Source organism: Salmo trutta, chromosome 10 (assembly GCF_901001165.1).
Source record: "Salmo trutta chromosome 10, fSalTru1.1, whole genome shotgun sequence".
NCBI lineage: Eukaryota > Metazoa > Chordata > Actinopteri > Salmoniformes > Salmonidae > Salmo > Salmo trutta.
In genome coordinates, this window is record NC_042966.1 from 20,458,072 (window position 1) to 20,485,627 (window position 27,556).

The 27,556-nt window shown below is 42.9% G+C and overlaps 2 protein-coding genes across 4 annotated transcripts; both read left to right on the forward strand.

The window, feature by feature from the left end:
• The first annotated feature begins 1,211 nt into the window (after positions 1-1,211).
• On the forward strand, positions 1,212-14,448 carry LOC115201307 (zinc finger protein 888). Of its 3 annotated transcripts, none has more exons than XM_029764826.1 (7): positions 1,212-1,574; positions 9,841-10,043; positions 10,158-10,259; positions 10,371-10,460; positions 10,667-10,777; positions 10,895-11,018; positions 11,129-14,448. In XM_029764826.1, the coding sequence occupies exons 2-7, from the start codon at positions 9,873-9,875 to the stop codon at positions 13,459-13,461; spliced, it is 2,931 nt and encodes a 976-aa protein (XP_029620686.1). In that variant the 5' UTR covers positions 1,212-1,574; positions 9,841-9,872; the 3' UTR covers positions 13,462-14,448. The 3 variants fall into 3 exon arrangements, with proteins under 3 accessions (XP_029620686.1, XP_029620685.1, XP_029620684.1); XM_029764825.1 differs by lacking the exon at positions 1,212-1,574 and adding an exon at positions 6,542-6,803; XM_029764824.1 differs by lacking the exon at positions 1,212-1,574 and adding an exon at positions 9,018-9,258.
• Positions 14,449-16,332: 1,884 nt separating this feature from the next.
• LOC115201310 (cerebellar degeneration-related protein 2) lies at positions 16,333-27,140 on the forward strand. The gene is made up of 6 exons (XM_029764827.1): positions 16,333-16,823; positions 17,824-17,936; positions 21,795-21,943; positions 22,206-22,376; positions 24,785-25,010; positions 25,185-27,140. The coding sequence occupies exons 1-6, from the start codon at positions 16,742-16,744 to the stop codon at positions 25,827-25,829; spliced, it is 1,386 nt and encodes a 461-aa protein (XP_029620687.1). The 5' UTR covers positions 16,333-16,741; the 3' UTR covers positions 25,830-27,140.
• Positions 27,141-27,556: the final 416 nt, after the last annotated feature.

Below are 27,556 nucleotides of genomic sequence, written 5' to 3' on the forward strand. Positions count from 1 at the left end.
GTGGTCAAAGACTGCCCGGAAGCGGCGGGTGAACTCCTCGAAGTGGTCCAGCGCCGCATCTCCTTTTACCCACATGGCGTTAGCCCACTCCAGGGCTTTCCCCAAGAGGCATGAGATGAGGGCGGACACCCTCTCACGTCCCAAAGGAGCCGGGTAGACTGTCCCCAGATACAGGTCCAGCTGCAAACAGCTCAACTGTAGTTTCATCTGTCCACAGAATATTTTGCCAGTAGCGCTGTGGAACATCCAGGCACACTTTTGCAAACTTCAGACGTGCAGCAATGTTTTTTTTGGACAGCAGTGGCTTCCGTGGTGTCCTCCCATGAACACCATTCTTCTCCTTGGGAGTGGACTACCGTGGACTGATGAACATCAAGGCTTTTAGAGATACTTTTGTAACCCTTTCCAGCTTTATGCAAGTCAACAATTCTTAATCTTAGGCCTCTGATATCTCTTTGGTTTGATGCATGGTTCACATCAGGCAAATCTTCTTGTGAATAGCAAACTCAAATTTTGTGAGTGTTTTTTATAGGGCAAGGCAGCTCTAACCAGCATCTCCAATCTCATCTCATTGATTGGACTCAAGGTTAGCTTTTGGAGAAGTCATTAGCCTAGTGGTTCACATACTTTTTCCAACCTACACTGTGAATATTCAAATTCTGTATTCAATATAGACAAGAAAAATACAATTTGTGTGTTATTAGTTTAAGCACACTATGTTTGTCTATTGTTGTGACTTATATGAAGATCAGATCAAATTTGATGACCAATTTATGCAGAAATCCAGATAATTCCAAAGGGTTCACATACCTTTTCTTGCCACTGTATATGTGGATGGACCCTATTGGGAATTTTCCAGTAGATATGTGCACATTATACATCTAGAGTAGTAAGCAGAATCAATACAAGCCATATGTGTCTGGGCCATTAGACGTGCCCTCTGAAGCCATTAATCAATAGGTCATTAGGTTAAGGAAAGCCATATGTGTCTGGGTCATTAGGCTAAGGGAAACCATTAATTGATAGGTCATTAGGCTAAGGGAAGCCATTACCTAGTCCCATGAGGTTCATTGGACGTGCATTAGGAGCATAGCACCATTAGACATGCACCTACATTAGGAGTGTGTGTGTCTGTGTGTCTGTTTATTTTTGTATCATTGCTATGGTTACGCCACCAGAATCTATGCCCTAAGGTCTGTGTCAATACAGAAATTGTAAACCAAGCAGAAATAAGTCCAAGGCAAAAAGATAATGGTGGCTAAATACCCAAGGGGATGAATAATTAACATAAAGAGTGTGTGTGAGATACGGATGAAAACTGTATAAAGAGTGTGTGCCGAGGCTGGAAAGTCAGTTGATCCATGGACCAGCTCAGCTTGTTACTTTGTAATAAAGTCTATTTGAATTCACAAGTTCCGGTATCTGAGAAATATTATTGAGCAAATATTTCCACGACATAAATGGCGAGCTTGCCAGGAGTGGCTACAATGGACCAGTAAATGGTGGAAGTCTCTGTGACTGCAGACGGGTCTTTCTGGACGAATTGCACAGATAGGTGGCTGCCTACGAAAGAGGTAAGCTAAGTTCTTACTTATAGTTAAAGTTTGTGTGATTTGTTTCGAGAGCCTGCCTCAGCAATAGAGACACCAAGTAGGTCTCTCCAAATTTAACGAACTAAAGGATATTACTTCGTTGTTAAAGGAAACAATGCGGCTGATAAGGCGGCAAAAAAGGCATCTAAATGCACCATTCCAATTTTAACAGCCCCAATGGTTATCCTTGAACCCATACCTCAGCCAGATGATATCATTAGGATGCAGGAACGAGCCAGACCTTATGAGAAATCCATGTGGCACCAAAGGGGGGCAACCAAAGATGATAGGGGATGTTGGAGATCTCATGAAGGGACCATAGTGGCACCTACTACATTACTTAATTTGGTTATTGCTGATGCCCATGGTTTGGACCATAGCGCTAGGGGGGGAGTGATAAGAAAGATTAAAAGACAAGGCTACTGGTCACCATACCTACAGACAATGGTGGATGAGGCATTAGCAAAATGTGAGATATGTGCTCAAAACAATGTATGAAAAGGGATAACCACACCCATAGGCCACATACCAGTCCCAGAAGGACCATTCCGACACCTAGTTATGGACTATGTGGATATGATAAAACCAGTAAATGGCAAGAGATACATGCTGGTTATCATAGACAGATTCAGCAGATGGGTAGAAGCAGTACCCTCAGCAGATCAGGGATCGGGAACAGTAATACAATTCTTAAACAGAGAAGTAATACCTAGGTTTGGAATACCAACAGAAATTAGTTCAGACAATAGATCAGCATTTATTCAAAAGACAGTAAAACAGGTAATACAGCAGCTAAGGATTAAACAAAGACTAAGATGCATTTATCATCCCCAGTCACAAGGAATGGTAGAAAGAATAATTGGAACTCTTGAGGCTAAGTTAAATAAAATTTGGGCTCTTGCAAGGCTTAATTGGGTGGATGCACTACTGCTTGCTCTAATGAGGTACCCCATGCAAACTAACAGAAATATGCATCTAACACCGCATGAAATGCTTACGGGTCAACCCATGCCAGTGCCAGATCTAAGACGGCTCTATAAAGGTCCCCCATTAGAACAATTAGAAATGGAGTTAAAAGCATATATGAGACAACTAACTGCCATACATAAAGTTATCTATCTTCAGGAAAAAGGGCAAGAACCTGAACCAGGATCAGAGGTTCCCCCCTGGTAATACCAGGAGATCGGGTCTACATCCGAGTGTTCCGGAGGAAGTGCAACGAGCCAAGGTGAGAGGGTCCCTATGAGGTGGTCTGAGCGACACAAACAGCCATCCAGGTGGAAGGAAGCACCACGTGGTACCATCTAAACCACTGCACCAAAGCTCTGACGGCGATCGAGCGACCATTAAGCCCAGAGGGAACGGAAGGAGAGGATGCTGATACTCAAAGCAGGAGTCCGGAGGGAATGGAAGGAGAGGATGCTAATACACCCTGCATGAGCCTGGAGGAAACAGGAGAAGAGGACTAAGGCGCAACCCCCAATAGTCAACAGATACACTCGCCTGAAGATCCAGAGTGTCCAGGGATGGGGATGAGTTACATGCCTGTTGCTCCTGATGACATACCTACTCTGGCAGATACCCCTGACGGAGGCGCTGTCCAAGGGGACGGAGAAACAACGACAGGAGAATGGGAAGGAGATTTCCCTACCATCGACTTTTCTGCCCTCACATGGTCTCCCTGACAGACAGGGGAAACCAAAACAACTGAAGAGTGGTGAAATGGCCTTGACAGCAACAGCAGCAAACCTAGGAAACATGGTAACAAACCCACTTACAACCATAAAGTATGCCAAAGTAGGGTAAGAAAACAAGTTTCTACTAAATCTCCTTTAGAAAAAAATAGGATTAGCATCCCCATTCCATCCCAAACAATAACGAAAGCAGAAGTTCAGAGGTCCCTCTCAATTAGGAGAACCAGACCTCTACCAGAAATATGACTCTGTGGATGGACCCATCATCAGACGAGGGGAGAAGCCATCTGGGACTTAAAAGGATGTAACCTAAGAATAAACAAAGGAGAAGCTAATTGGCTGATTACCATGGAAAAGCGGGACCAAAAGGAAGGTGAAGAATATATAATAAAAATAGTTAGCACTAAATGGTCTGAAGGGAATAGTGTGACTATCATCCAGATTGACCCCACCCTAGAGTCTCTGACAAGACAGAGAAGGGATACGATTGCAGAAAAAACAACAGCAGTAATGGCTGCAGAAAAAACAACAGCAGTAACGGCTGCAGAAAAAACAACACCAGTAACGGCTGCAGAAAAAACAACAGCAGTAAAGACTGCAGAAAAAACAACAGCAGTAATGGCTGCAGAAAAAACAACAGCAGTAAGGACGACAGCATGAGATGGGGAAGTTTAGAGGCACATGTGAGACCACATGGCACTTAACTAATGACACCAATTGGAATGCAGACACACCAAAAAGGGCTACGTATCAAGCAGCTGGAAGTTGGGTGGGAAAAGTAATTACTCTCGATAGTTGTCAAAATCAAACTCTAGCACTAACATAAATTGCACCATATGAAGAACAGACTGTGGTAGTGGCAGATTTATTCTGGATGTGTGGAGGGAAAAGATTAAGGGCAACACTACCAACAGGATGGACAGGCCTTTGTGCAAGAGTTAGGTTGATTCAACAGATAACTGCCACTGAATGGAATCCTAGTGATGCTAAGCAACAAACTACAAAACAGAGTAAGGACAGAATATAAGTCCCCGAGGTCTATTTAGATGCAATAGGACAACCTAGAGGAATCCCCAAATAATACAAAGCAAGAGATGAGGTTAAGTCAGGATTTTTATCAATATTTCTTTGGATATCACCAAACAGAAACCTAGAATGGATTTACATTTATTATAACCAACAAAGATTAATTAACTATACCGACTCTGCATTGACAGCTTCGGGAGAACAAGTACAGGCCACTAGCAAAAGGACATGGCAGAACAGGCAGGCTTTGAATTGGTTCTTAGCAGAGAAAGGTGGAGTTTGTATAACGTTCGGAGAAGAACGTTGCACCTTCATTCCCAACAACACGGCCCCAGACGGATAATTTAGGGAAGCTATGACCAAACTGAAAGCATAACGGCAAGAAGTAAAGGACAATGCTGGATTTGATACCCACGCTTGGGAATGGTTAGATTTAACTTTGGGAAAATGGGGAGGAGTGTTTACAAAAATTGCCATCATGATAGGTGTTGCACTGGTGGTCATGGGAATCATTTTTTGTTGTGTCTTACCATTGATAAAGTTTCGCCTGGTATAAACTGCAGTAAAACAAATGGCTGTGGGAACGGATGTTTATGTAGTGAATCCTGTGCCTGATGCTCCTGGACAATATACGGATAGATATGGAAAACCATGCAATGCTAAAGGAGGACCATTGGACTGTCCTTTTGGAAATCCAGAATATCTATATGGAGTAAGACCAGGAGGGGGATGGGCTTGCCATGACTATCAGGATCAACAAAGGTTGCTGGGAAATGGACTGGACAGGGATCTTCCTGACCTATACCCAGTCCCGGACTATGGTGGTGATGATTTACCTCCTCATGTGCACAAACCATGCCCCAAAAGAGGGTTGTGCAAATAGTGTAAACTAGATAATCAGAGACTTGGACATTTTCATCATGCTGACCCAATTTTCTATGCTATGTGTCAAAGGGGTGACTGCCCCTTATGTTGGGATAAGGAATGCGTTTAAAGGATACACATAGTATAAAATAATATAATCCTGTACACAGTGTTAAAAGTATATAACCATGTAATCAATGCTAAAAGTATATAACCATGTACTCAATATAACAGTTGCTAAAGGATAAATGATGTTAGACCTGAATATTTGTTCGCCTAGACATATTCATATGTAACATAGGGTGTTCCGGTTACAAGTGTCCACGCACCATGTCCTTAATCATCTAACAGGTTTTTCACTTATGACAAAACAATTGTTAGAGTGGTGTCTGTGAGGGAGGGCCATGGGTTTAGGTGGCATATTGAGAATGATGTTATAAGGATTTATAAGGTTCTAGTTTATTGTCTTTAATGTTTTAATAATTTTTCTTGTATTCTACATAACTGAGATGATCTCGGGCAAGGCAAAGAAATGCATGCACATGCTTTTACACTGTATGTTAAAGGACAATTGACTTGAGGATGGATCTTTTACTTTTTTCTAGCTATATGTTAAAGGAGATGTTTGGTCCTGACTCCCCAGTATGAATGAGAAAGTGAAGCAATGGTTGATAAGGTGAAAGCAACATAGAAGGTGCTTCCCTTCTCACTTGTACTGGAACAAACTTTAAGATTTGGGACTTAGTAAGTCCCAGAGGAGGGATTTTGGGGGAATTTTCCAGTACATATGTGCACATTATATCTAGAGTAGTAAGCAGAATCAATACAAACCATATGTGTCTGGGCCATTAGACGTGCACTCTGAAGCCGTTAATCAATAGGTCATTAGGTTAAGGAAAGCCATTACCTAGTCCCATGAGGTTCATTGGACGTGCATTAGGAGCATAGGGTTGTATTACTAAAAGCACCATTAGACATGCACCTACATTAGGAGTGTGCGTGTCTGTTTATTTTTGTATCATCGCTATGGTTACGCCACCAATAGAATCTATACCCTAAGGTCTGTGCTAATAAGAAAATGTAAACCAAGCAGAAATAAGTGCAAGGCAAAAAGATAATGGTGGCTAAATACCCAAGGGGATGAATAATTAACATAAAGAGTGTGTGTGAGATACGGATGAAAACTGTATAAAGAGTGTGTGCCGAGGCTGGAAAGTCAGTTGATCCATGGACCAGCTCAGCTTGTTACTTTGTAATAAAGTCTATTTGAATTCACAAGTTCCGGTATCTGAGAAATATTATTGAGCAAATATTTCTACGACAACACCAAGGCTGCGTTTCAAACTCATAAAAGACACACCCTCGTCCACATATCCTTGCCTTATGCCCTTGGGGGAATCCCCATCCCCATCTTGGGCGTTGGTCCAAACGATTAGCCAAACAAGGGAAGTTTGCAACGTAAGCCCCTCAGCCCTCGTTTTTTGATCGAGTTTGTGGGTGTACAACTTTGTTCACTTCGGGGCCTGAAACGCCCCATAATTCAATTCGCGATGATTGTACATCCGCTAAGAAAAGTCAGCCGAAACATAAAACCTCAACGTCAATATGGATATGTCAACAAACAAATGTAAGTAAAAACGAATGTAAAAAGGTTAGAAATTGTGCTACTAATGCACATGACGGCACAAACACGTCTCATAAAAGTAATTATGTTTTTGTTTGGTTAGCTTTTGGAAATTGTAGAAATAAAACATTTTCCTTCATTTTTTTATTTAACCTTTATTTAACTAGGCAAGTCAGTTAAGAACAAATCCTTATAAAAAAATGACGGCCTACAGGCTAACGTTAGTTAGCTAATTTATTTGCTAGCTATCATACAATAGGCGTATATTAATAATTATATAGTTAATTTAAGTAGACATGCAATCATTATTGACTGTAGCACATATAAACACCCACAAGCTACTGGTGGCTGAAAACACAAACCTCACGGGATGAACGACTGACAAATTTCCGGGCATAGGCTGTCCATTTAAAAATATTTCCTTTCGACGGTCCAGGCAGCAGCAGACACTTGGCTTCACATGCACCCAATTCACAACAGTTAGCTAACTAAACACTTTATAGTTCCATCTGAAAGAGAATCGCCAAGAATCCAACAGGAGGAGCCCCAGAGGAGATCCGCCCGGTTATCAGCGAAACCAGCCCCAGCCAAGACTGAACCCAAGGCCAAGAAGGAGAAACCAGCAAAGAAAGAGAAGGCTGTGAACGACAAGGAGGAGAAGAAAACTAAGAAGGCAGCAGGGAAGGAGAACGCAGAGGCCGCTGAGGAGAACCACTCTGAGAACGGAGGCGCCAAGACCAACCAGATGGAGAAGGCTCCCGAGGCGGAGAACAAGGAAGCCAGGTCTGAGCAGCAACACTGCCGACCCCTGACCCCTAACCTCTGACCCCAACCCTTCCCCCCAGCCTGCCCCAGTGTTCGTGGTCCCCCTCCAAGGCGTATTGTTAACAGAGGAATATTTTTATCAGTGATTTTATAAGTATACTATCTACTGTCCGTACAGATTTTTAGCACAAAGCAAAGCTGAGTAATATGATGCAGATCTGCAGTGGTCATATCAACAAAGTGTCTGCAGGCAAGATGAACACACTAAAAATTGTTTTAATTAAACAGCATTTCATGATTGTGTAGGAAGCAAAGTGCGTCCCGTCCCATAGTGAGTTGTGTGTTCCTGTGCCCCCCTCTTCCACAGTTGGTTCTCCTAGGGTAATACCTTAGTCCTGGTTTATTAACGGCTCTCCCTGACATTCCCTTGCTTTGTCTAAATGTTCCTGTTTTTACATGAAACATGTTCTAAGCGTGTTGAAAGTGTGTTGTCCAATAAGATAGAGGATCATGAGAAACATTCCGGACAGTGACATGCGTGTGTCTCCTAGGCGACCCTGTAACAGTGACATGCGTGTCTCCTAGGCGACCCTGTAACAGTGACATGCGTGTGTCTCCTAGGCGACCCTGTAACAGTGACATGCGTGTCTCCCCTAGGTGACCACAGCAGTAGTGTATGGCAGCTCTCCATCTTGATGGAGCAGTTCTCTGACTTGTCTGTCCTCTGATGTTCTGGAATTCTCCAATAAAACAAGTCCTGTGAATTTTCCTAAAATAAGAGAAAGAATAAATAAATAAAATGTAAATAAAATGTTTTAAAAATCCTTCCTCCCCCGCCCTGCAAGTGTATACTCGTCAGACGTCATTACACGTCATCAGAAGTGTCCACTTAATTTGAGGGTTGAGGGGATAGGGTGTGTATTTTAAGTGTTTGGAATGATTGCACCCACAGAGGTGCTTTAGTTATAAATGGTGGTGTTCGAAATCCATGATGCATTGTGGGTAAATGGTGACTGACTGATCTACAAATAATAACGAGTTGTTATTTATGATGGTTTGTAGATCAGTCAATCGGCTGCAATGTCAAACAAGCCCGTTTACACGTTTACCGGTACCTCATGTGTTACATTTAAATAGGTCCCCGCAGTACGCACACACAGTGGCACCGAAGATTATTTCATATATTGACAAGATTATCAAGTGACCACTCCAACAGTGGAATTGCATATCCTCAAAAATGGACGGCAGGTGGGAGGAGGCGAGATCAGGCGGGACCATTCTAGCCAATGAGAAGGCAGATACGCGTGTGAACAGCATACACTACTCCGATATAAAGTCATTGTTATCAAAGTTTCCGAAATGCCGCGTGCGTTGCCTTATATCGGTTTATTCGTAACAACCTAACCATTACGAAACGTCTATTCAATCAAATAAGCCTGACGTATCAAATTAGCAATTACATTTTTTGTTATCCAAATTGACCTCCGTACATAAGTGCCTCACTTCCTGGCCTTATTTTTCGTGGACTGATTTTGGGCGGCGTAAATCCTCTCGCTTCGCCTCTTCCTCGCTGGTGACGCCTTCTTATATGCAGTCATTGGGTGGCACACATTGGCAAAAACGATTGGCATTTTCGTGTGTCTAGTGTGACTGCAGTGGAGAGACATGCAAAAACAAATGTCTGGGGGGAAAGGTAACATATGTATAGCTAGCTATGTATAAGATACTAGAGCTAGATAGGGCATAGTTAGCCATACTTAGCTAGCTAGCTAAGTATGGCTAACTTCCTACTGTTTGTGCGGGAACTGGACTCGTTCCAGAACGTCTATAATATGTTTTGCGGGTCTTTTATTTGGAATTATTGAAGTTGTGCAGCATTTCTAAACCTCTCTGATTTCATGCCCGTCCTTTTATTGAATAATGTAGTAGAATAATTAAACTTCCTTGACGTTTTAGATTGCTAGCTAACAAGCTAATTTATTTGCTGGTTTGCAGTCATTTCACTGCTTCTCTAGGCCCTTCCAGAAACAGCCCTACGACCTGTCCCCATTATTTTAGATCCACGCTTTGATCAACTCCCCTAAGCTAATCAAAAGGAAGACTCCGTGACTCCAAGGGAAGGGCTAGGGGTTGTTTCTGGATGGACAAGGTCTTATTACTCACACAAGAATCTTGACAATGACACACATAGTAGTTCCACACGCTAAAGTTTGATGTGTCGTGCAATAATGGGTGCTTGATTTGTGAACAACCTAAGTCAAATTCTCTGTTTCAGGTCCCCCTCTTCCTCTCCCCTCTCTGCGCCTCATGGTCCCACCCCTGCGGCTGGTCTCAGCAGCCATCTGGCAAACGGTCCAGCAGAGACACGTGATGGATTATGGGATGCTGGAGGAGTTTGTTACCATGGTCACAGAGATGGTTCCAGAGCTTCTGAACCTCAGACAGAGGGCCCAACTTATTCTGGGTCTTCGAGCACGGGTGAGAGAGGGGTGGAGCTAGTGCTCATTATTAAGGGGGGAAATATGAGAGATGATCATAATTAGTCATGTTTATGGTCTCAACTATTTCCTGACTGGTTTGCTCTGATTTCAGCTGGTCCTGGAGTTGTGTCGCTCCAAGCCGATCGCTGACCTCCAGACCATTCAGCCACACCTGGACAGGATACAGACCCTCACACCTCTCTGGGGGACACAGGTGAGCTCTTTAGGTCAGAGGCTCAGCAAAGGTTTACGCCAGCCAGTCAGTCAGTCCCACACAACTGATTTGATAATGATCATTATAACAAAAGTGTTTTCTGTCATGCAGACTGATGATGGAGATTTATCTGAATCTAACTTTCTGGGGCTGATTCAAACCGTGCTGAACGACCCAAATGAGATGGAACACTTCTTCCAGGTCAGTGTGGTTTTGGAATAGCTGTGTAGGTATACTTCGACCCAGAAGTGCACACTCGCAATCCTTCTTATTTATAAACAATGTTGACTTTTTTTTTTAAGGCCTCCTTTTATTCTGATTACAGCTGTAGGTGTCCATGTGAGTTGCAGGTGCCAAATGTTCTTATATCAGATATGATTTATTTTATACTAATTTCTTATTCTCAGGATGTTTTTCCTGTGGAATTTGGTCCCAAGTATGATGCAGCAATAGAGAAACTCATGTGTCAGTTTCTTTCAAGACTTGAGAAGCTACTTCCAGTATCAAACTTTCAACAGGTACTGAAATTAGAATAGTACCTTCATCAATTCAGTGAAGGATCACTATTCACAAAGGTTCATTCAGAGTATATTTTGAATCACCCCTAAATCGTATCTATTTTCCTTCCGTGTCAGGCTGCGTCCCTGCTCAGCGATGTCCCCTCTGTTCTGGAGGAATGTGTTGAGTCAGTGTCTCACCCTCAGCAGCTGAAAACCCTGCTTCAGTACCACAGAGACCTCGGCCAGCTGGACAACCATGGTAGACATCTATCACAGGACCCATGTAGATATTGGCCAATCTTCTGTAGGGGACGCTGACATTTATTCACTATTTAACCATTGTCTTTAATTTCTCGCTTCCCTTTCTAGATACTCTGTCTTCTTCCGATGGGGACTGCATTCTCTCAGCTCTCTGTCTCCCTCCAGTAGAAAGGGTGGTGATTGCAACTGAACAGACAGATTCAGAAACACAGACATTATCCTTGAATGTCTTCATGGATACATTCACCAAAGAGTTGGAGGTGGACTCAGCAACACTGACAGAGTACACAGAGATGGAACCCGGGACAAGTATGGATGTAATAAAAAGAGAGAAGAGGGTGGAATGTGAGAAAAACGACAAACAATCAATAGAGTTTGCTGACCCTGTGGAACATGAGGACATGGAGATTCATGATGGTAATGAAGAAGAGAATGTTCTGGGGATTGGACAAGTACAAGATGAGACTGAAGGTATTGTTGAAGAAGTGGACCCCAGGTACGGAACAGTGATGGTTATTGGGGAAGATGGGGTGGCACAGCCTTATGAAGATTTAAGCATCAGAAATCCCAAAATAAAGACTCATAAAGACAGTGGAAGTCATGGAGAGCAAATGAAAAGCATAGACGTATCTGATAAGATCATATCCTCAATGCTTCACAAGCCTTCAGTGGAGCTACAAAGGATTGACACTACTAACCTGATATTGCCATCTAGACCAGTTAGACAAAACAGGGGGCGTAAGATGAAGACATTGCTAGCACGAGAACGGCAACAAACCAAAACAGAACTTTCAGAAGAAAATGCGTTCAAAAAATGCCCAATTTGTGGGAAGACTTTCAGTCGAGGTGCAGACATGAAGCGGCACCAGAAAATCCACACAGGTGAGCGCCCATTTCAGTGTCTCCAGTGTAAGAAACGCTTCCTGTACCATTTTGATCTGAGGAGACATCGGCAAAATGTGTGTAAAGTAGTTGTGTCAGAACCTAAAGGTGAAACATCCAAGCAGCTCAAAGGCAGGTCGAATATGTGTGATAAGAGTTACAAGGACCCGCAAAGCTTGGAGAAACCGAGACTAAAATGTGAAAAAGACTCCAAGAAAAGGCGTAGCAGATCTCCAGCTAGTGATGAGAAGGACACAGTCCAGAAACCTGAGGGAGGAGACACGGAGCCGTCCAGTGGTGTTCCTCTTGTGGCAACACCTGAGGACAGTGACTCATCCTGCACCAGTACTCCCCAGGACCCATCTTACGACCCATCTGGAGAACCTAGCAAGACCGAAAAACACAAACAGTCAAAAGTGTGCTGCATTTGCAAAAAACATTTGCCAAAATCTTACAGCATGAAAGTTCACATGAGATCCCACTCAGATCTGCGCCCTCACAAATGTCCTCATTGTGGACAGACGTTCAAGAACATCTATGATATGAGGAAGCACATTGTAAAGACTGTGTGCAAGGTGCTGCGAGCTGATCCTGAAGAGGCCCAGGCCCAGGTACATGCACTCACCCACAGCCCCCTCCACTGCACTGAGTGCAGCAGGATGTTTGCAGACCCAGTAAAGCTAGACAGGCACAAGCTTTCGCACAAGCCTTTGAAATGCACAATGTGTGAAAACAGCTTCAATGGGGTCAAGCCCCTTAAGAAACACTATCTGGATGCCCATAAATTCAGCGGGCCATTCCTCTGCACCTCCTGTGATAAAAGCTACACTGATTTAGCAGCTCTCATCAGACACGAGAGGACTCACACCGGAGATCTCCCATACCAGTGCTCCCACTGTCCACGGAAGTTCAACTTATCAGCGGTTCTTGTTGAACACGAGAGAATACATACAGGAGAGAAACGATGCCTTTGCTGGGAGTGTGGAAAGGGATTTATCAGCAATGCAAAACTGAAAATGCACATGCTGTGTGTTCACAGAAAACCTGAAGATAAACACTTTTCCTGCTCCCAGTGTGACAAATCTTACGCATTACAAAGGACGTTACAAGTCCATGTGGCGAGACATCATGCTGGGGTGCGTTTCCCGTGCACATACTGCGGTAAGCTGTTTCTGAACATGTCCTCATTGACCAGGCATGATCTGATTCACACTCAGGAGAGGCCTTTTAAATGCACCGAATTGGAGTGCGGCAAAAGTTTCAAATCAAAATCTGAAGTGAAGGTACACATGAGATACCATACTGGGGAGCGGCCATTCAAGTGTAAAGTCTGTGGGAAGGGTTTTACTCAAAACTGTTATCTCACTCAACACATGCGAACTCATACGGGGGAGAAGCCATATCCTTGTTCTGTCTGCGGAAGAAAATTTGATGACTCTAGGAAACGGAAAAGGCACATGATGATTCACACTGGAGAGAAGCCCCACAAATGTTTGAAATGTGAGAAAGCTTTCAGTCGGGCAGACCTTTTGAAAGCACATGACAGGAAAGAACACTGAGCAAGTTCAAGTCAAGGGATTTTTTTTTTTTTTTTTGCTTTGTATTTTTTTCTGTATAGATGTTAGTAATGAAACACTTTGTCCCTCTATGTTGTGAACTTATTCTGGATATTTTCTGAAATATTGTTGTCTTAAAAATTAAGGATCTAAGATACATGATATGTCTGGGAATATGTATCCCTGAGATGCTTTTAGGGACAAGAGTTGGAAATAATGCAAGCTATTAACACTGATGCAATAGATTGGATGGTTATTTAGTCAATGTCTTTTTATCTATCCCCATTCAAATAAAACCATGTGTAGTTTGGTGCAGATCTGTACTCGCCACTGGAGGGAGTTGGTAATCTTTCTCAAGCATCCATTCACACTTCACTCTGAATAAAAGTAGATAGATAGGGCCATGTTTCTGGAACGTACATTGTTTTTGTCAGTCAAAATAAGTTGTGCTTTCTGAAATGTATGGTGAAATGTATATTTTCAGTTTTGTATGTTACATAATTGGACAAAAACATGAGGGCAGCATCTGTTTTATGAACAGTGATTATCAGCAGCATCACATCACAAAGGTGGAGCTCAAAGTTCAAGATGTTCAGGGGTTTTCTAAGATAAGGCTCTAACATTTTCATACTGTCAGATACTAGACTAGTCTATGTGTAGTGCATTCTACAGTGGAAGGGGTTTTCTGCCAGTCATACCCAATAATGTTTCAGTTTTAATAATGGTCCCTATGGCTGCTTTTAGATGGGCAATTCTGATATTTTTTTGGACTAATTGTTCTTTTGACCAATCAGATCAGCTCTGAAAAATATCTGATGTGATTGATAAAAAACCCATTAGTGGAAGAAAGATCAGAATTGGGCTGCCTGTCTAAACGCAGCCTATGAGACCCCTGGGCCTGTTCTCATGCATAGGGCTTAACTTTGTTGTTTCAAGTAAAAAATAAAATGTATTGAATGAGTGTGAATACAAAATATTTTTTAAATAATGCTTTCAGTAGTTAATTTGTATATTTATTATATGTATTTTATGGTCTGTGATAACTGTCTTTAATAGGTATATTCAGAGGTAGGCTATTAAGGTTGGCTGGAGTAGACATCAATGAACGAATCATGTGCATATGCTTTCCCAGACCCTACAAAATGCACATAGCTTAGTACGCCTGTAAAGGAAGACAAGACTATTCATACTCGATAGTACAAGTCATCCAATGGCACACTCTTGGGATGCCTACGTCATTTCAACTTATCAGCAAAGGGAAGTGTGCAGTGCAATAGTAACTGATAGAAAAGAACAGTACAGTATGTTGCCAGGGACTTGTGTAATTGCAAGGTCAAGGGTGCAGCATGTTTTGCAAACATGGAGAAGTCAGAGATAGCCAGACTAGTAAATTGGGCTAAGAAACACAAGTTGGCTATTGGAGAAAGGCCATCAGTGCATGTTCTGCAAACAATACAGTGGATGAAGGAGCAGCATGGGGGTGGTGAACGGAACAGCGGATGAAGGAGCAGCATGGGGGTGGTGAACGGAACAGCGGATGAAGGAGCAGCATGGGGGTGGTGAACGGAACAGCGGATGAAGGAGCAGCATGGGGGTGGTGAACGGAACAGCGGATGAAGGCGCGGCATGAGTGTTGTGAACAGATAGATGTGGTTATGGACAGCGAGGAAGAAAAGCCGAGTGCAGAGGGAAGATTGTGTGTTGAGGAAGAATACAAACCATGGCTCAGAAATGTTACCAGGCGAGAGTGTTGAATATCTCAGAGTCCGAGCCTTACCCCGATGGTCATGCAAAGGATGATCCCTGCCTTTTGGCTGACCCACATGTAGTCTCAGGCTGGGTAGAAGTAACACAAACATAGGCACAGACACATGCATACAAACACATGATAACATACGCACTATACACACACGTACACATGGATTTTGCATTGTAGATATGTGGTAGTGGAGTATGGGCCTGAGGGCACACAGAGTGTTGTGAATTCTGTAATGAATATATTGTAATGTTTTTAAAGTTGTATAACTGCATTAATTTTGCCGGACCCCAGGAAGAGTGCAGCTAATGGGGATCCATAATAAATACAAATACAAAATAAATTGGGTACTGTTAAATCGCTGAAGGTAGCTCGAAGTGATGATTTTCTGTGTTTCTGTGACTTGCTTTGCTCTCCGGAGCAGGGCGCCTTTGAAAGGAGTGATGGCTTGGGTTGTATTAAGTGTTGAGGTGGAGCAACTGAAATTGACCCTGTGGTGAAACTGAGAAGACACTGTCTGTTCTTTTGAGTTTTGAAGCAGAGTTTTTACCTGACAAAGTCATGTTAGGATATGTCAGAAATGCCCAGTGCGAGAGAGACAGGTTAAGGTTGCCAGGGTCAGAGTTGAACAGAAGGTGTCGTATGCTGAGGCAGTGAAGAGAGTAGATGATGATGGGTCAAAAGTGAGTAGTAGGCCTAGGCCAATACAGAGTGATATGAATTTGTGCTTCAGTAAGGTTGGCTTTTTAGCATTCATTGCCATGGTTTTCAATTGTACCGCATAAATGTAATGTAAATCACTGAAAATAGATGTGATGGCAGCTGCAGAGAAGTACTTAGGTGTACGACAGTAGGAAGATGCTAAGGGGAGGAAGGCTCATAATAATGTCTAAAATAAAGTGTTATGACTGGAATGGAGTGAATGGAATGGTATCAAACACATAAAAACCATGTGGTTGATACCATTCACTCCATTCCAGTCATTATTATGAGCCGTCCTCCCCTCAGCAGCCTCCACTGGTGTACTTGAACGAAAGAGTCTGTTGTTATGTTGTATGATCAATTAGGGTCAAAGTAGTGGAATGGGATGGTGTTATACTTTTTTTATATATATATATTGGTATATAGGCGTAGAGATAGTCCCCTTTCCTTTTTTTTAGCATGTAATGTAACGTGATAGACCACACACTATTGCACAGTAGGTGGCAGCATGCACAAACACAATGTGCGAACGCCATGATATCAAAGAAGGAGAAGAAGAATAGACCAGTGCGCGTTTACTGACGTGGTAAACTACGTTGCTGTTGGAGGGGGGTATGTGTGTGGAGTGCGATGCTTAGGCAGTTTCATCATACCGTGGTTGTAGCCGGTGAATAGACATCCGCTTTAGACAGCACCTGCTGATCAGGGGAAACGCATTTGGTGGATTATTATACCTCAAAGGCATGTTGCATTGTCTGCGAAATTAGTATCCTACCTATTCCAATGAAAGCCCATTGATCAGTCGGGGATTCATTGTGGCCGAATATGCTTACAGACATGATTGAGGTGGAAGAATTCGAAATCAAGGAGGATGAACCTTGGTATGACAAGCAGGACCTTGAGCATGGTAAATATTATTATATCCATAATGATGACCGAGACTGGGAAAGCGCGGGTCGACCTGTGCTGTGCGTATCAGTGGCAGGCAGCAATAAACCAGGCAGTGGCCACAATATGACACAGCGTAAGGCAAAATTATTTTCAAGCAGGCGCTGAAACAATGAGCGCCTGGTGCACCGCCACTTTCATATGGCAGGTGTCATGTCACTAGCAAATGTAGTAGCCTACATGCTACGAGACACATTTGGTAGCCTACTGCGGCAAAACACACTGTCGGACTTCGGACAAATATTTAAAGGTAGTTTGAAGCAGAATTTCCATCATTCCATCGCCATGTATTTAGTAACCAACCATTTGAAAAAATGAATCCTTTGTCTTAGATTTTATACACATTTTTAAATGTTCATCTCTGCATATTAAGGTTTTATTCCACGAAATTGCATTGTTTAATATCTATCATTGGTTATCTATTGATGAATGCTGGAATAGAAATAAGGAAACGGAAATGGCTCTAGAAACATATATTCAGTTTTCATGCTCATAAACTCACCCCAATCCTGTACACGAGACAGTCTCACAATGCATGAATTAGGCCAGAGTGATGAAGGTAGATATATATATATTTCTTACCTTTCTGATTGTAAATGCCCTGACTTGGGTCAAATAGCCTACATATCTCCAATATATTTGAGGTGTGTTTGATTTATCCCTTGTTGGGTCGATATTCCATCAGTTCCATTGTAGGCAATTGTTGGCAAACTACTGTAAATCATGGGCAGCACAAGTAGCGTGTATTTGACACACCTACCCAGGTAGGATGTCTGCAAGACAGATGCATGTACCTGACCTTGAGCATTGAGGCACAGACACAGCCATTGATGCACTGTGCACTCTGCAACCTCTTGTCGCACTAATGGCCGCGTCTTTTCCCAAGCCGTTATTTCGTTGGTGACACACAGTGATCATTTATCGATCCTATTCTCTGATCTCTCATTCCTCCCATGTAGACCTGCACCTAGCTGCTGAGCTGGGGAAGACCCTGCTGGACAGGAACAGAGAGCTGGAGCAGGGTCTGCAGCAGATGTACTCCACCAATCAGGAACAGCTACAGGAGATAGAGGTAAGGGTTTAACCAATCAGGTTGTAGCTACAAGGGTAGAGGTAACTGGGTTTGACCAATCAGGAGTCAGCAGACAGACACAGTCCCAAACTATAGCTATAGGCATTTCCCGTAGTGTGTTTAGGTTTTTTTCCATCCCAGCACAAGCACACATGATCCAAGTAATCGAGCACTAGTCTGGATAAGAGTGTCTGCTAAAATGATTCAAATGTAGTTGACACACCTGAGGCCTGTCCGTTAGGCTACAATCTGTTCCTGTTGAAAAGAAGAGATGTTGAAAACAAAAGGATCTCTCCTCAGATTTGTGCTCCTTTAATTCCTTAGTCAAATCAATGTTCCATATTGCCAAAAGTCAGGCTACCATTAACTCCCATTGAAGCTGAAATGAGAGGGTTGGACCCCGATGGACTGATGACTTAATCTCTCGGTTCCACCTGTTGTTTACCATGGGTCCATGTAGGGTAGGACCCTAGAAACACAAAGGTAACAGAATATAATGGGTATTTTATAATGCAGACTTTTCATCTGAAATGGTTTTGTCAAGACAAGGCTACAAAACCTATATTCCAATCCTTGTCTTTCTTTTTCTATACTATAAATCCCCAGGTAATAAGTGTTTACAAAACCATTATCAAACGGTAGTGCACCGATTGGGATCTCTTACTCCTTTGAAACAGCATACCTCAATGCTTTTCACCTTGTTTAGTGAAGTTTCAGAGGACTAGGAAAGATAGACCGCCCATATCAGTTGTCCTCTTAAATGTTTTCAGACATACCTTTGAACCAACATTGCCGCCATTGTATTGTTGTGACTCAAAATAACTTTAGATTAAATAGCCTCTCCATGTTAGAGAATCTATTAGTCCAATTATTGAGTTTGTATTTAAATATCACATTCAGTCTTGGTGTTTTTTTTTGTCTTGTATCAATACTGAATCTATATTGTATGGTCAGCAACCGCCACTCATTTCCAGATGAGCTCTGGATTTAATTTCCCTGAGCAGGGTCAGCTCTGGATGTGCGACTCCTAAATCCTTCCCCGTCTCTGAAACTGCTGACTGAGAGAATTAATCTCTCTAAAGGTGCCATCCATTTCATGACCTGACTGCATGTAGAAACGGCGCAGGAGAAAGCTGATTCTGTGAATTATGTTATCTTGCCTATAATATTATGTTACACTATAGATCATTGCCACAATTTTTCATGATATTAACATACAGAATTCAAGATACTAAGTTATCTAAGTGAATTGCGTTGCAAGATAATTTACAGCTCCTATCTACTGTAGCAGTATTTGTTTTATTGCCAGGATTTATGTTTTTAGTAGGTGTTTTGTGGCTGGTCTTTCTTAATGAGCTGACTAAAGGTTCACAGCGTTCTCCATAGATATTAAACTGTTATTATCTATGGCATTCTTCCTGTTTTACCCTGATAAGATAAACTGTTCTCAAAGGAAAAGAGAGAGAGATGTATAGAGAGAAGCAGAAAACGAAGGGTATAGGGAGAAGCAGAGAAATGATGTGTGAGCAGAGATAGTGTTATGTTATCCCAGCACCATTGTTAGTGTATTTAGCACTTCAGCCTGAATCAACCTGTGTTAATAAGAAGAGCCTGACCTTTACCTTGTGTTGGTGCCTTTCTACATTCCTCAGGAGTCAGCCTCTCGCCAGAAGTGTTACGCTCTAACAGACACTCATTCAGACCACTCAAACGCTATTAAAGACATGCTGCTATCAAAGCAATAATAGTCGCCCAGCCAGGAGGTAGTTGTCATTGATTCTGCCATGTTTGATTGATCTCATTCATGGCTGAACAAGCAACCAAATTAAATAATGTGTATGCCTTGTATGTAGTGGCTTAAAACCAATCGTATTGACTTGAACAAGTACAATGGTGTAATCTCAGTGGTAGAAAAAGTACTCACTTGTCATACTTGAGTAAAAGTAAATATGCCTTAATAGAAAATGACTAAAGTGAAATTCCCCCAGTAAAATACTACTTGAGTAAAAGTCTAAAAGTATCTACACTGAACAGAACTATAAACGCAACATGTAAAGTCTTGGTCCCATGTTGCATGAGCTGAAATAAAAATATGTCAAATGTTCCATACGCACAAAAACAATTATTTCTATAATTTTGGGAACAAGTTTGTTTATATCCCTGTTAGTGAGCATTTCTCCGTTGCAAAAATAATCCATCCACCTGACAGGTGTGGCATATCAAGAAGCTGATTAAACAGCATGATCATTACACAGGTGCGCCTTGTGCTGGGGACAATAAAAGGCCACTCTAAAATGTGCAGTTTTGTCACACAACACAATGCCACAGATGTCTCAAGGTTTGAGTGAGAGTGCAATTGGCATGCTGACTGCAGGAATGTCTACCAGAGCTGTTGCAGAAGTATTTAATGTTAAGTTCTCTACCATAAGCCGCCCCAAACGTTGTTTTAGAGAATTTGGTTGTATGTCCAACCGGCCTCTCAACCGCAGTGGTTTGCTGATGTTAACGTTGTGAACAGAGTGCCCCATGGTGGCGGTGGGGTTATGGTATGGACAGGCATAAGCTACGGACAACGAACACAATTGCATTTTATCGATGGCAGTTTGAATGCACAGAGATACAGTGACTAGATCGTGAGGCCCATTGTCGTGCCATTCATCCTCTGCCATCACCTGCACAGTCCCATTCTAGCAGCATCTCACTGCTGGCTTGCGTCTGAAGCTAAGCAGGGTCGGTCCCTGGATGGGAGATCAGATGCTGTTGGAAGTGGTGTTGGAGGGCCAGTAGGAGGCACCCATTCCTCTGGTCTAAAAGAATATCACAATTCCCTGTGTAGGGTGTCTTTCAGATGGGATGTTAAACAGGTGTCTTGACTCTGTGGTCACTAAAAGATCCCATGGCACTTATTGTAAGAGTAGGGGTGTTAACCCCGGTGGCCTGGCTAAATCCCCAGTCTGGCCCTCATACCATCACGTCACCTAATCATCCCCAGCTTACAATTGTCTCATTCATCCCCCCTCCTCTCCCCTGTAACTATTCCCCAGGTTGTTGCTGTAAATGAGAATGTTCTCAGTCAACTTACCTGGTAAAATTAAGGGTAAAAAATGGTGCAAGGATCTGTACACAATTCCTGGAAGCTGAACATGTCCTAGTTCTTCCATGGCCTGCATACTCACCAGAAATGTCACCCTCTGGATCGATGTGTACACCAATATCCAGCAACTTCTCACAGCCATTGAAGAGGAGTGGGACAACAGGCCACAGTAACAGCCTGATCTACTCTATGCAAAGGAGATATGTGGCGCTGCATGAGGAAAATGGTGGTCACACCAGATACTGACTGGTTTTCTGATCCACGCCCCTATCTTTTTTTTTAAGGTATCTGTGACCAACAGATGCATATCTGTATTCCCAGTCATGTGAAATCCATAGATTAGTGCCTAATTCATTTATTTCAATTGACTGATTTCCTTAAATGAACTGTAACTCAGTAAAATCTTTGAAATTGTTTCATGTTGCATTTTATATTTTTGTTCAGTATAGTTAAAAATGTACGGTGGTGTAAAAAGTACTAAATTGTCATAATTGAGTAAAAGCAAATACTATACATGAAGTTCCTTATATTAAAGCCAACAAGACTCTTTAGGAAAGTAGTGGAGTATAAGTTGTCAAAAATGTCAATAGTAAAGTACAGACACTCCCAAAAACTACTACATAGTACTTGAAAGTATTTTTACTTAAGTACTTTACACCAATGTGTAATCTGGATTCAAAGTAGAAATGAATTGTGAATTTGAAGGTGGCCGGTTATGTGATGATACTGTGTCCTGGTTCTCTCCTCCATCCCCCTCCCTCCAGTACCTGACTAAGCAGGTGGACCTCCTGAGACAGGTGAATGATCAGCATGCTAAGGTGTACGAGCAGTTAGATCAGTCTTCCAGAGAGCAGGAGCAGAGCAACACCCGCCTGGTACAGGACAACAGGACCGCCCAGCACAAGATCCAGGGGTGGGTTGAAACCTGAGGCTGCGTCCCAATTCTTCACCCGTCTGGCACACTTTCTCAAATTAATCTAACAGTGGTGGAAACTCCCTCCAGCCAATGCTTATACCAATCCTATGCATCTAAATCAATGACGGGGTGGAGAATCGGGACACAGCCCGAGTCTTTCTGCAGAGAATACAGATGGAATGGTGAACGACTTGAGTTGGTGAGAGGAGAGCTAAATGTGTGAGGGCAAAAGCAACTTGATTAGTCAGTCTCTCTTCAGGCTCACAGAGATGATCGAGGCTCTGCAGACCCAGGTGGAGGATCTGAAACGTCAGGTAGAGGATCTGAAGACAGCCCCTGCTAATCCCGATGGGAAACCCCTTGCAGAATCATGGCGGCCCTACGGGGTGCAGAGTGTGTCCTGCCTGAATGAGTTGCAACGCACACACAGGTGAGATCACAACACTCATACATGAAATACACACACTCTGCGTTCCCGTTCTGTGAGCATGTGTGACCTACCACTTCGCAACTGAGCCGTTGTTGCTCCTAGACGTATCCACTTCACAATAACAGCACTTACAGTTGACTGGGGCAGCTTTAGCAGGGCAGAAATTTGACAAACTGACTTGTTGGAAAGGTGGCTGCCTATGACTGTGCAATGTTGAAAGTCACTGAGCTCTTCAGTACGGGCCATTCTACTGCCAATGTTTGTCTATGGAGATTGCATGGCTGTGTGCTCGATTTTATACACCTGTCAGCAATGGGTGTGGCTGAAATAGCTGAATCCACTAATTTGAAGGGGTGTCCACATACTGTAGTGTATATACAGTTGAAGTCAGAAGTTTACATACAATGAGGTTGGAGTCATTAAAACTCGTTTTTCAACCACTCCACACATTTCTTGTTAACAAACTATAGTTTTGGCAAGTCGGTTAGGACATCTACTTTGTGCATGACACAAGTAATTTTTCCAACAATTGTTTACAGACCGATTATTTCACTTATAATTCACTGTATCACAATTCCAGTGGGTCAGAAGTTTACATACACACTAAGTTGACTGTGCCTTTAAACAGCTTGGAAAATTCAAAAGTGCAAGATCAATCCCAGAACAACAGCAAAGGACCTGGTGAAGATGCTGGAGGAACAGGTACAAAAGTATCTATACCACAGTAAAACGAGTCCTATATTGACATAACCTGAAAGGCCGCTCAGCAAGGAAGAAGCCACTGCTCCAAAACCGCCATAAAAAAGCCAGACTACGGTTTGCAACTGCACATGGGGACAAAGATCATACTTTTTGGAGAAATGTCCTCTTGTCTGATGAAACAAAAATAGAGCTGTTTGTCCATAATGACCATCGTTATGTTTGGAGGAAAAAGGGGGATGCTTGCAAGCCGAAGAACACCATCCCAACCGTGAAGCACGGGGGTGGCAGCATCATGTTGTGGGGGTGCTTTGCTGCAGGAGGGACTGGTCACTTCACAAAATAGATGGCAACATGAGGAAAGAAAATTAGGTGGATACATTGAAGCAATATCTCAAGACATCAGTCAGGAAGTTAAAGCTTGGTCGCAAATGGGTCTTCCAAATGGACAATGACCCCAAGCATACTTCCAAAGTTGTGGCAAAATGGCTAAAGGACCTGAAAGTCAAGGTATTGGAGTGGCCATCACAAAGCCCTGGCCTCAATCCTATAGAACATTTGTGGGAAGTACTGTGAAGCGTGTGCGTGTTAGAGGCCTACAAACCTGACTCAGTTACACCAGCTCTGTCAGGAGGAAGGGGCCAAAATTCACCCAACTTATTGTGGGAAGCTTGTGGAAGGCTACCCGAAACGTTTGACCTAAGTTAAACAATTTAAAGCCAATGCTACCAAATACTAATTGAGTGTATGTGAACTTCTGACCCACTGGGAATGTGATGAAAGAAATAAAAGGTGAAATAAATCATTCTCTCTACTATTATTCTGACATTTCATATTCTTAAAATAAAGTGATGATCCTAACTGACCTAAGACAGGGAATTTTTACTAGGATTAAATGTCAGGAATTGTAAAAATCTGAGTTTAAATGTATTTGGCTAAGGTGTATGTGAACTTCCAACTTCAACTGTAGATCATTCAGGTCTGCATGGCGTTAAATGGACATGGCACAATGTCAGATTTTTCAAATTGAAAATGTATTAACATTTTATATATTTACAGCATTAATAATTGTTTTTAAGCTGCAGGTAGAAAATGTTCTGTGATAATACGTAGAGAAGATGTAGCCCCACTGAAGTTGCCATTAGTTTGTTCTATTCTGGATGGCCTAAGGCCCTAAGCCCCATTTTTAGGTTGCGTTCATTCAATACCACTATGTTTCAACAAGTCCCTCTTGGCCCTGCCCTAGCATTGCGGTTTGTCTCTCTCTCTCTCGCTCTCCGTACACTGCAGCTGTTGAAGGGGAATAGTGCTACTGCTAGTACTCTAGCCCGATTCCTGCCCTCTGATGCCATAGCAGTTTAGACTGTGTTATTGAGTTAGGGATGGGCTCCTCTCCTTTAATCCAGGCCTAAACTCATAGGTCACTGATAAACACACATGCCAAGCAGATTATAGTACTCTCTCCCTACTGACCTCACTGAGCACTGGTCACAGTTGTCACCCACAGGATTTGATTTAAGGTAATTTTCCACCCGTAAGGCCACTCATCTCTGCCTTCACTAAAGATCACTCCCTGATTAGTCTTATTGGCAGCTTATCAGTGACTTTATTACACTAATTAGGTGTAAGTGCTGGTCTGGACTAGAACAAAAGTTGTTTCCCATCCTTTTTAAAGTTTGATTGGTTAGATTCTCTCTGATCCCTCCAAGGTACTCGAGTGTCGACTCTGGAGACCATTCGGATGACCCCTGGTCTCCCTCTGACGTTTCGTGGCGGGAGGAGGAGCAGGAGTCGCTACGGCGATCGCTCCGCTCCCTACAGACCCAGTTGGCCAATGAACGTGCTCGGAGGGAGGGGGCAGAGCGAGATGCAGACCACCTAGCCAATGAGAATGTGGCACTGGAGCAGCGCCTGGGAATGATGGAGGGGTGCCAGGTGAGGAAGAGAAGCAACACACACACAGAATAATTTGAAGCAGATGTGTGCTTCAAATTCAAATAGTATGTAGGGAAATGGTAAAGTCAAGAGTTCCATGTGACATTACTGAATCCTGTTTCTCTTTCTCTCTTCCGCCTTCTCTATCTGTCCTCTCTCTCTCTCTCTGTCCAGGCCAGACTAGTGGAGCTGGAGTGTGAGGCTGAGGAGCTTCGTCAGCTGTGGAGAGCCAACTACGGCAACAAAGCTTCGAGGTCAAGGGTCAGCCTAGGTATGCTGCCCAATGCCCTCTTCTTCCCCCTGAACGAGGAGAGGGGGATGGGGGAGGATGGAGACAGTGAGGGAGACCTGATGGAGATCAGCTACCGTTCCAAGGTTAAAGGTTGTGATGTCCTAAAGCACTGCAACAGCGAGAAGCAGCTTAGGTCGCTGCGGGGTGAGGGGTCAGACGTATACGAGAGTCATGACCACGAGCGTTCGTGCGTCCGCCATTCGGAGGTGGTGAAGCAGCGTGGGATCTCCCTTCTCAACGAGGTTGACGCTCAGTACAGCGCCCTGCAGGTAAAATATGACGCGCTGCTGCGGCGCTGCCACCAGGGGGAGCCGGACCCGAGCCAGCAGCACAGCCAAAAGGAGGTCCAAAAGCCCAGCGGAGCCCCCTTGGTCCGCCCACGAAGCCCAGCCTCGCTCCGCCAGAGCCAGGAGGATGAACTTCACCAGCCTGAGTACAAGGCCCTGTTCAAGGAGATCTTTACCTGCATCCAGAAAACCAAAGAGGATCTGAGTGAGAACAGGGGAAAGTCTTGGCAGCTGGAGTAGCATTACTTTCGCAAATAAACATAGAAAAATGGGTTTGTGCTAAACAAGCTATTTTTTCCCCCAATTGGAGCTGGGACATACTGTATGTGCAAGCTACTAAGCAAGCAAAGCACCTTAGTCAAAAAATTTGAAAGACTTGTTTAAAAGTTTGCCTGGGAACTGATGTGTTAAATCTGGTAGAAGTGAAGATGAATTGATAACCTTCTCAAAGGGCTCATCGTTATCTATGGACGTTGGCACAGCTAAAGAAAGGCAAGATACACCAGCTCTTATGCATGGAAACAACAGTGCCTAACGTTCAGTCTATTGTACATAATTCTGCCTCAATCTCCCAGGTATACCTGAGCCAGTTGCTTAGCATCTAAGGGCAACTTTACTGTACACTGAGAATCCAAGGACCTCTGGAAACAATTTCTGTGGACTAGCTCTTTTCAATGGTACCTCTATGCACTGTTAAATCAAAAGTTGCATATCCTTTTAAAGTGACTTGTCTGAGCCTGAGGGTCAAAACGGGAAAATTTTACCATCTTTGAGTGCCTAGAAATGCCACTGTTTCCTACTCTTGGTAATGAGTTACCTTGCAAGGCGAGGTGTGAAGGCAATCTGTGAATTTTAAAAAGGGAGAGCTTGTTATCGCTTTTGTTCAATGCAGCTATACAATAATCATCAATGCATCTTCAACTGCAGCTATGAAATGTTTGGTCTAGATCTTTGTCATTATTAAAAGTTTCTGAATATTTGATCATAAAAAAACACCTGATGGTTTTCGGTGATCATGTAAGGTCCAATATGCACTATAATTTCCAGAACTCTCTTTCACAATTGAACTGTATGTCTTCAAAGTGTTTTGCCTGATCCTGAAGGTTAAAAACTAAAGTAATTGGGTACGAAGAATGAGTTGTTAATGAATATTGTAGTAGCTAGTGATAATCTACTGAGGCTATAACGAAACTCGGCTATATACTGTACGGTGCTATGATATTGATGTGCTTTACGAATACAATGACAGACAATGTAGACATTTTAAGTGCTGTTCCGATTCTTTGTCAGAAACTGTCTGGTTAATTGTTTAACTCATGCTATCCTAATTGTTCATGATAGCCACATCCTTAGTTGACATCACTGTAAAATCACATTGTATTGAGATGCACTTAAGACTTGCACAGGGATCGTTGTTCTTTTTTGACACTTTATGTAGCTTGCCACTGTACTGTATAACAAGTGCTATTAGTAGTTCCTGTTCACTGTATTAGATACCAAAATATTGTAAAATGTATGTGTCATCTTTGATAAATGCAAACTCTGAGAGGATTCTGTGTTTCCATTGGTCAGTTATTACAACATGCCTAGTCATGTGGTTTGTCAAGGTGCTATCATCATCCATGCAATTTGAACAAACCAGTTTATACACAAAGGGACATCATCACACTGGTATCACAAGACAGTGAATCAACTCTCACTTCTCATGAAGGGACAGGATGGAGGGCAGAGCACGGTGGGACTCTGTAAGTTGCTGTTTTGGACTGTATCCATGTGTCTTATCCTGTGTGGCTCAGTTGGTAGAGCATGGTGCTTGCAGCACCAGGGTTGTGGTGTTGATTCTCATGGGGGACCAGTACGAACATGTAAGTTGCTCTGGGTAAGAGTGCTGCTAAATTACATTTATTTATTTGTATTTAATAGTCTACATAGTAACAGATTCACTTGCCTTGTTTGGCATTTTACAA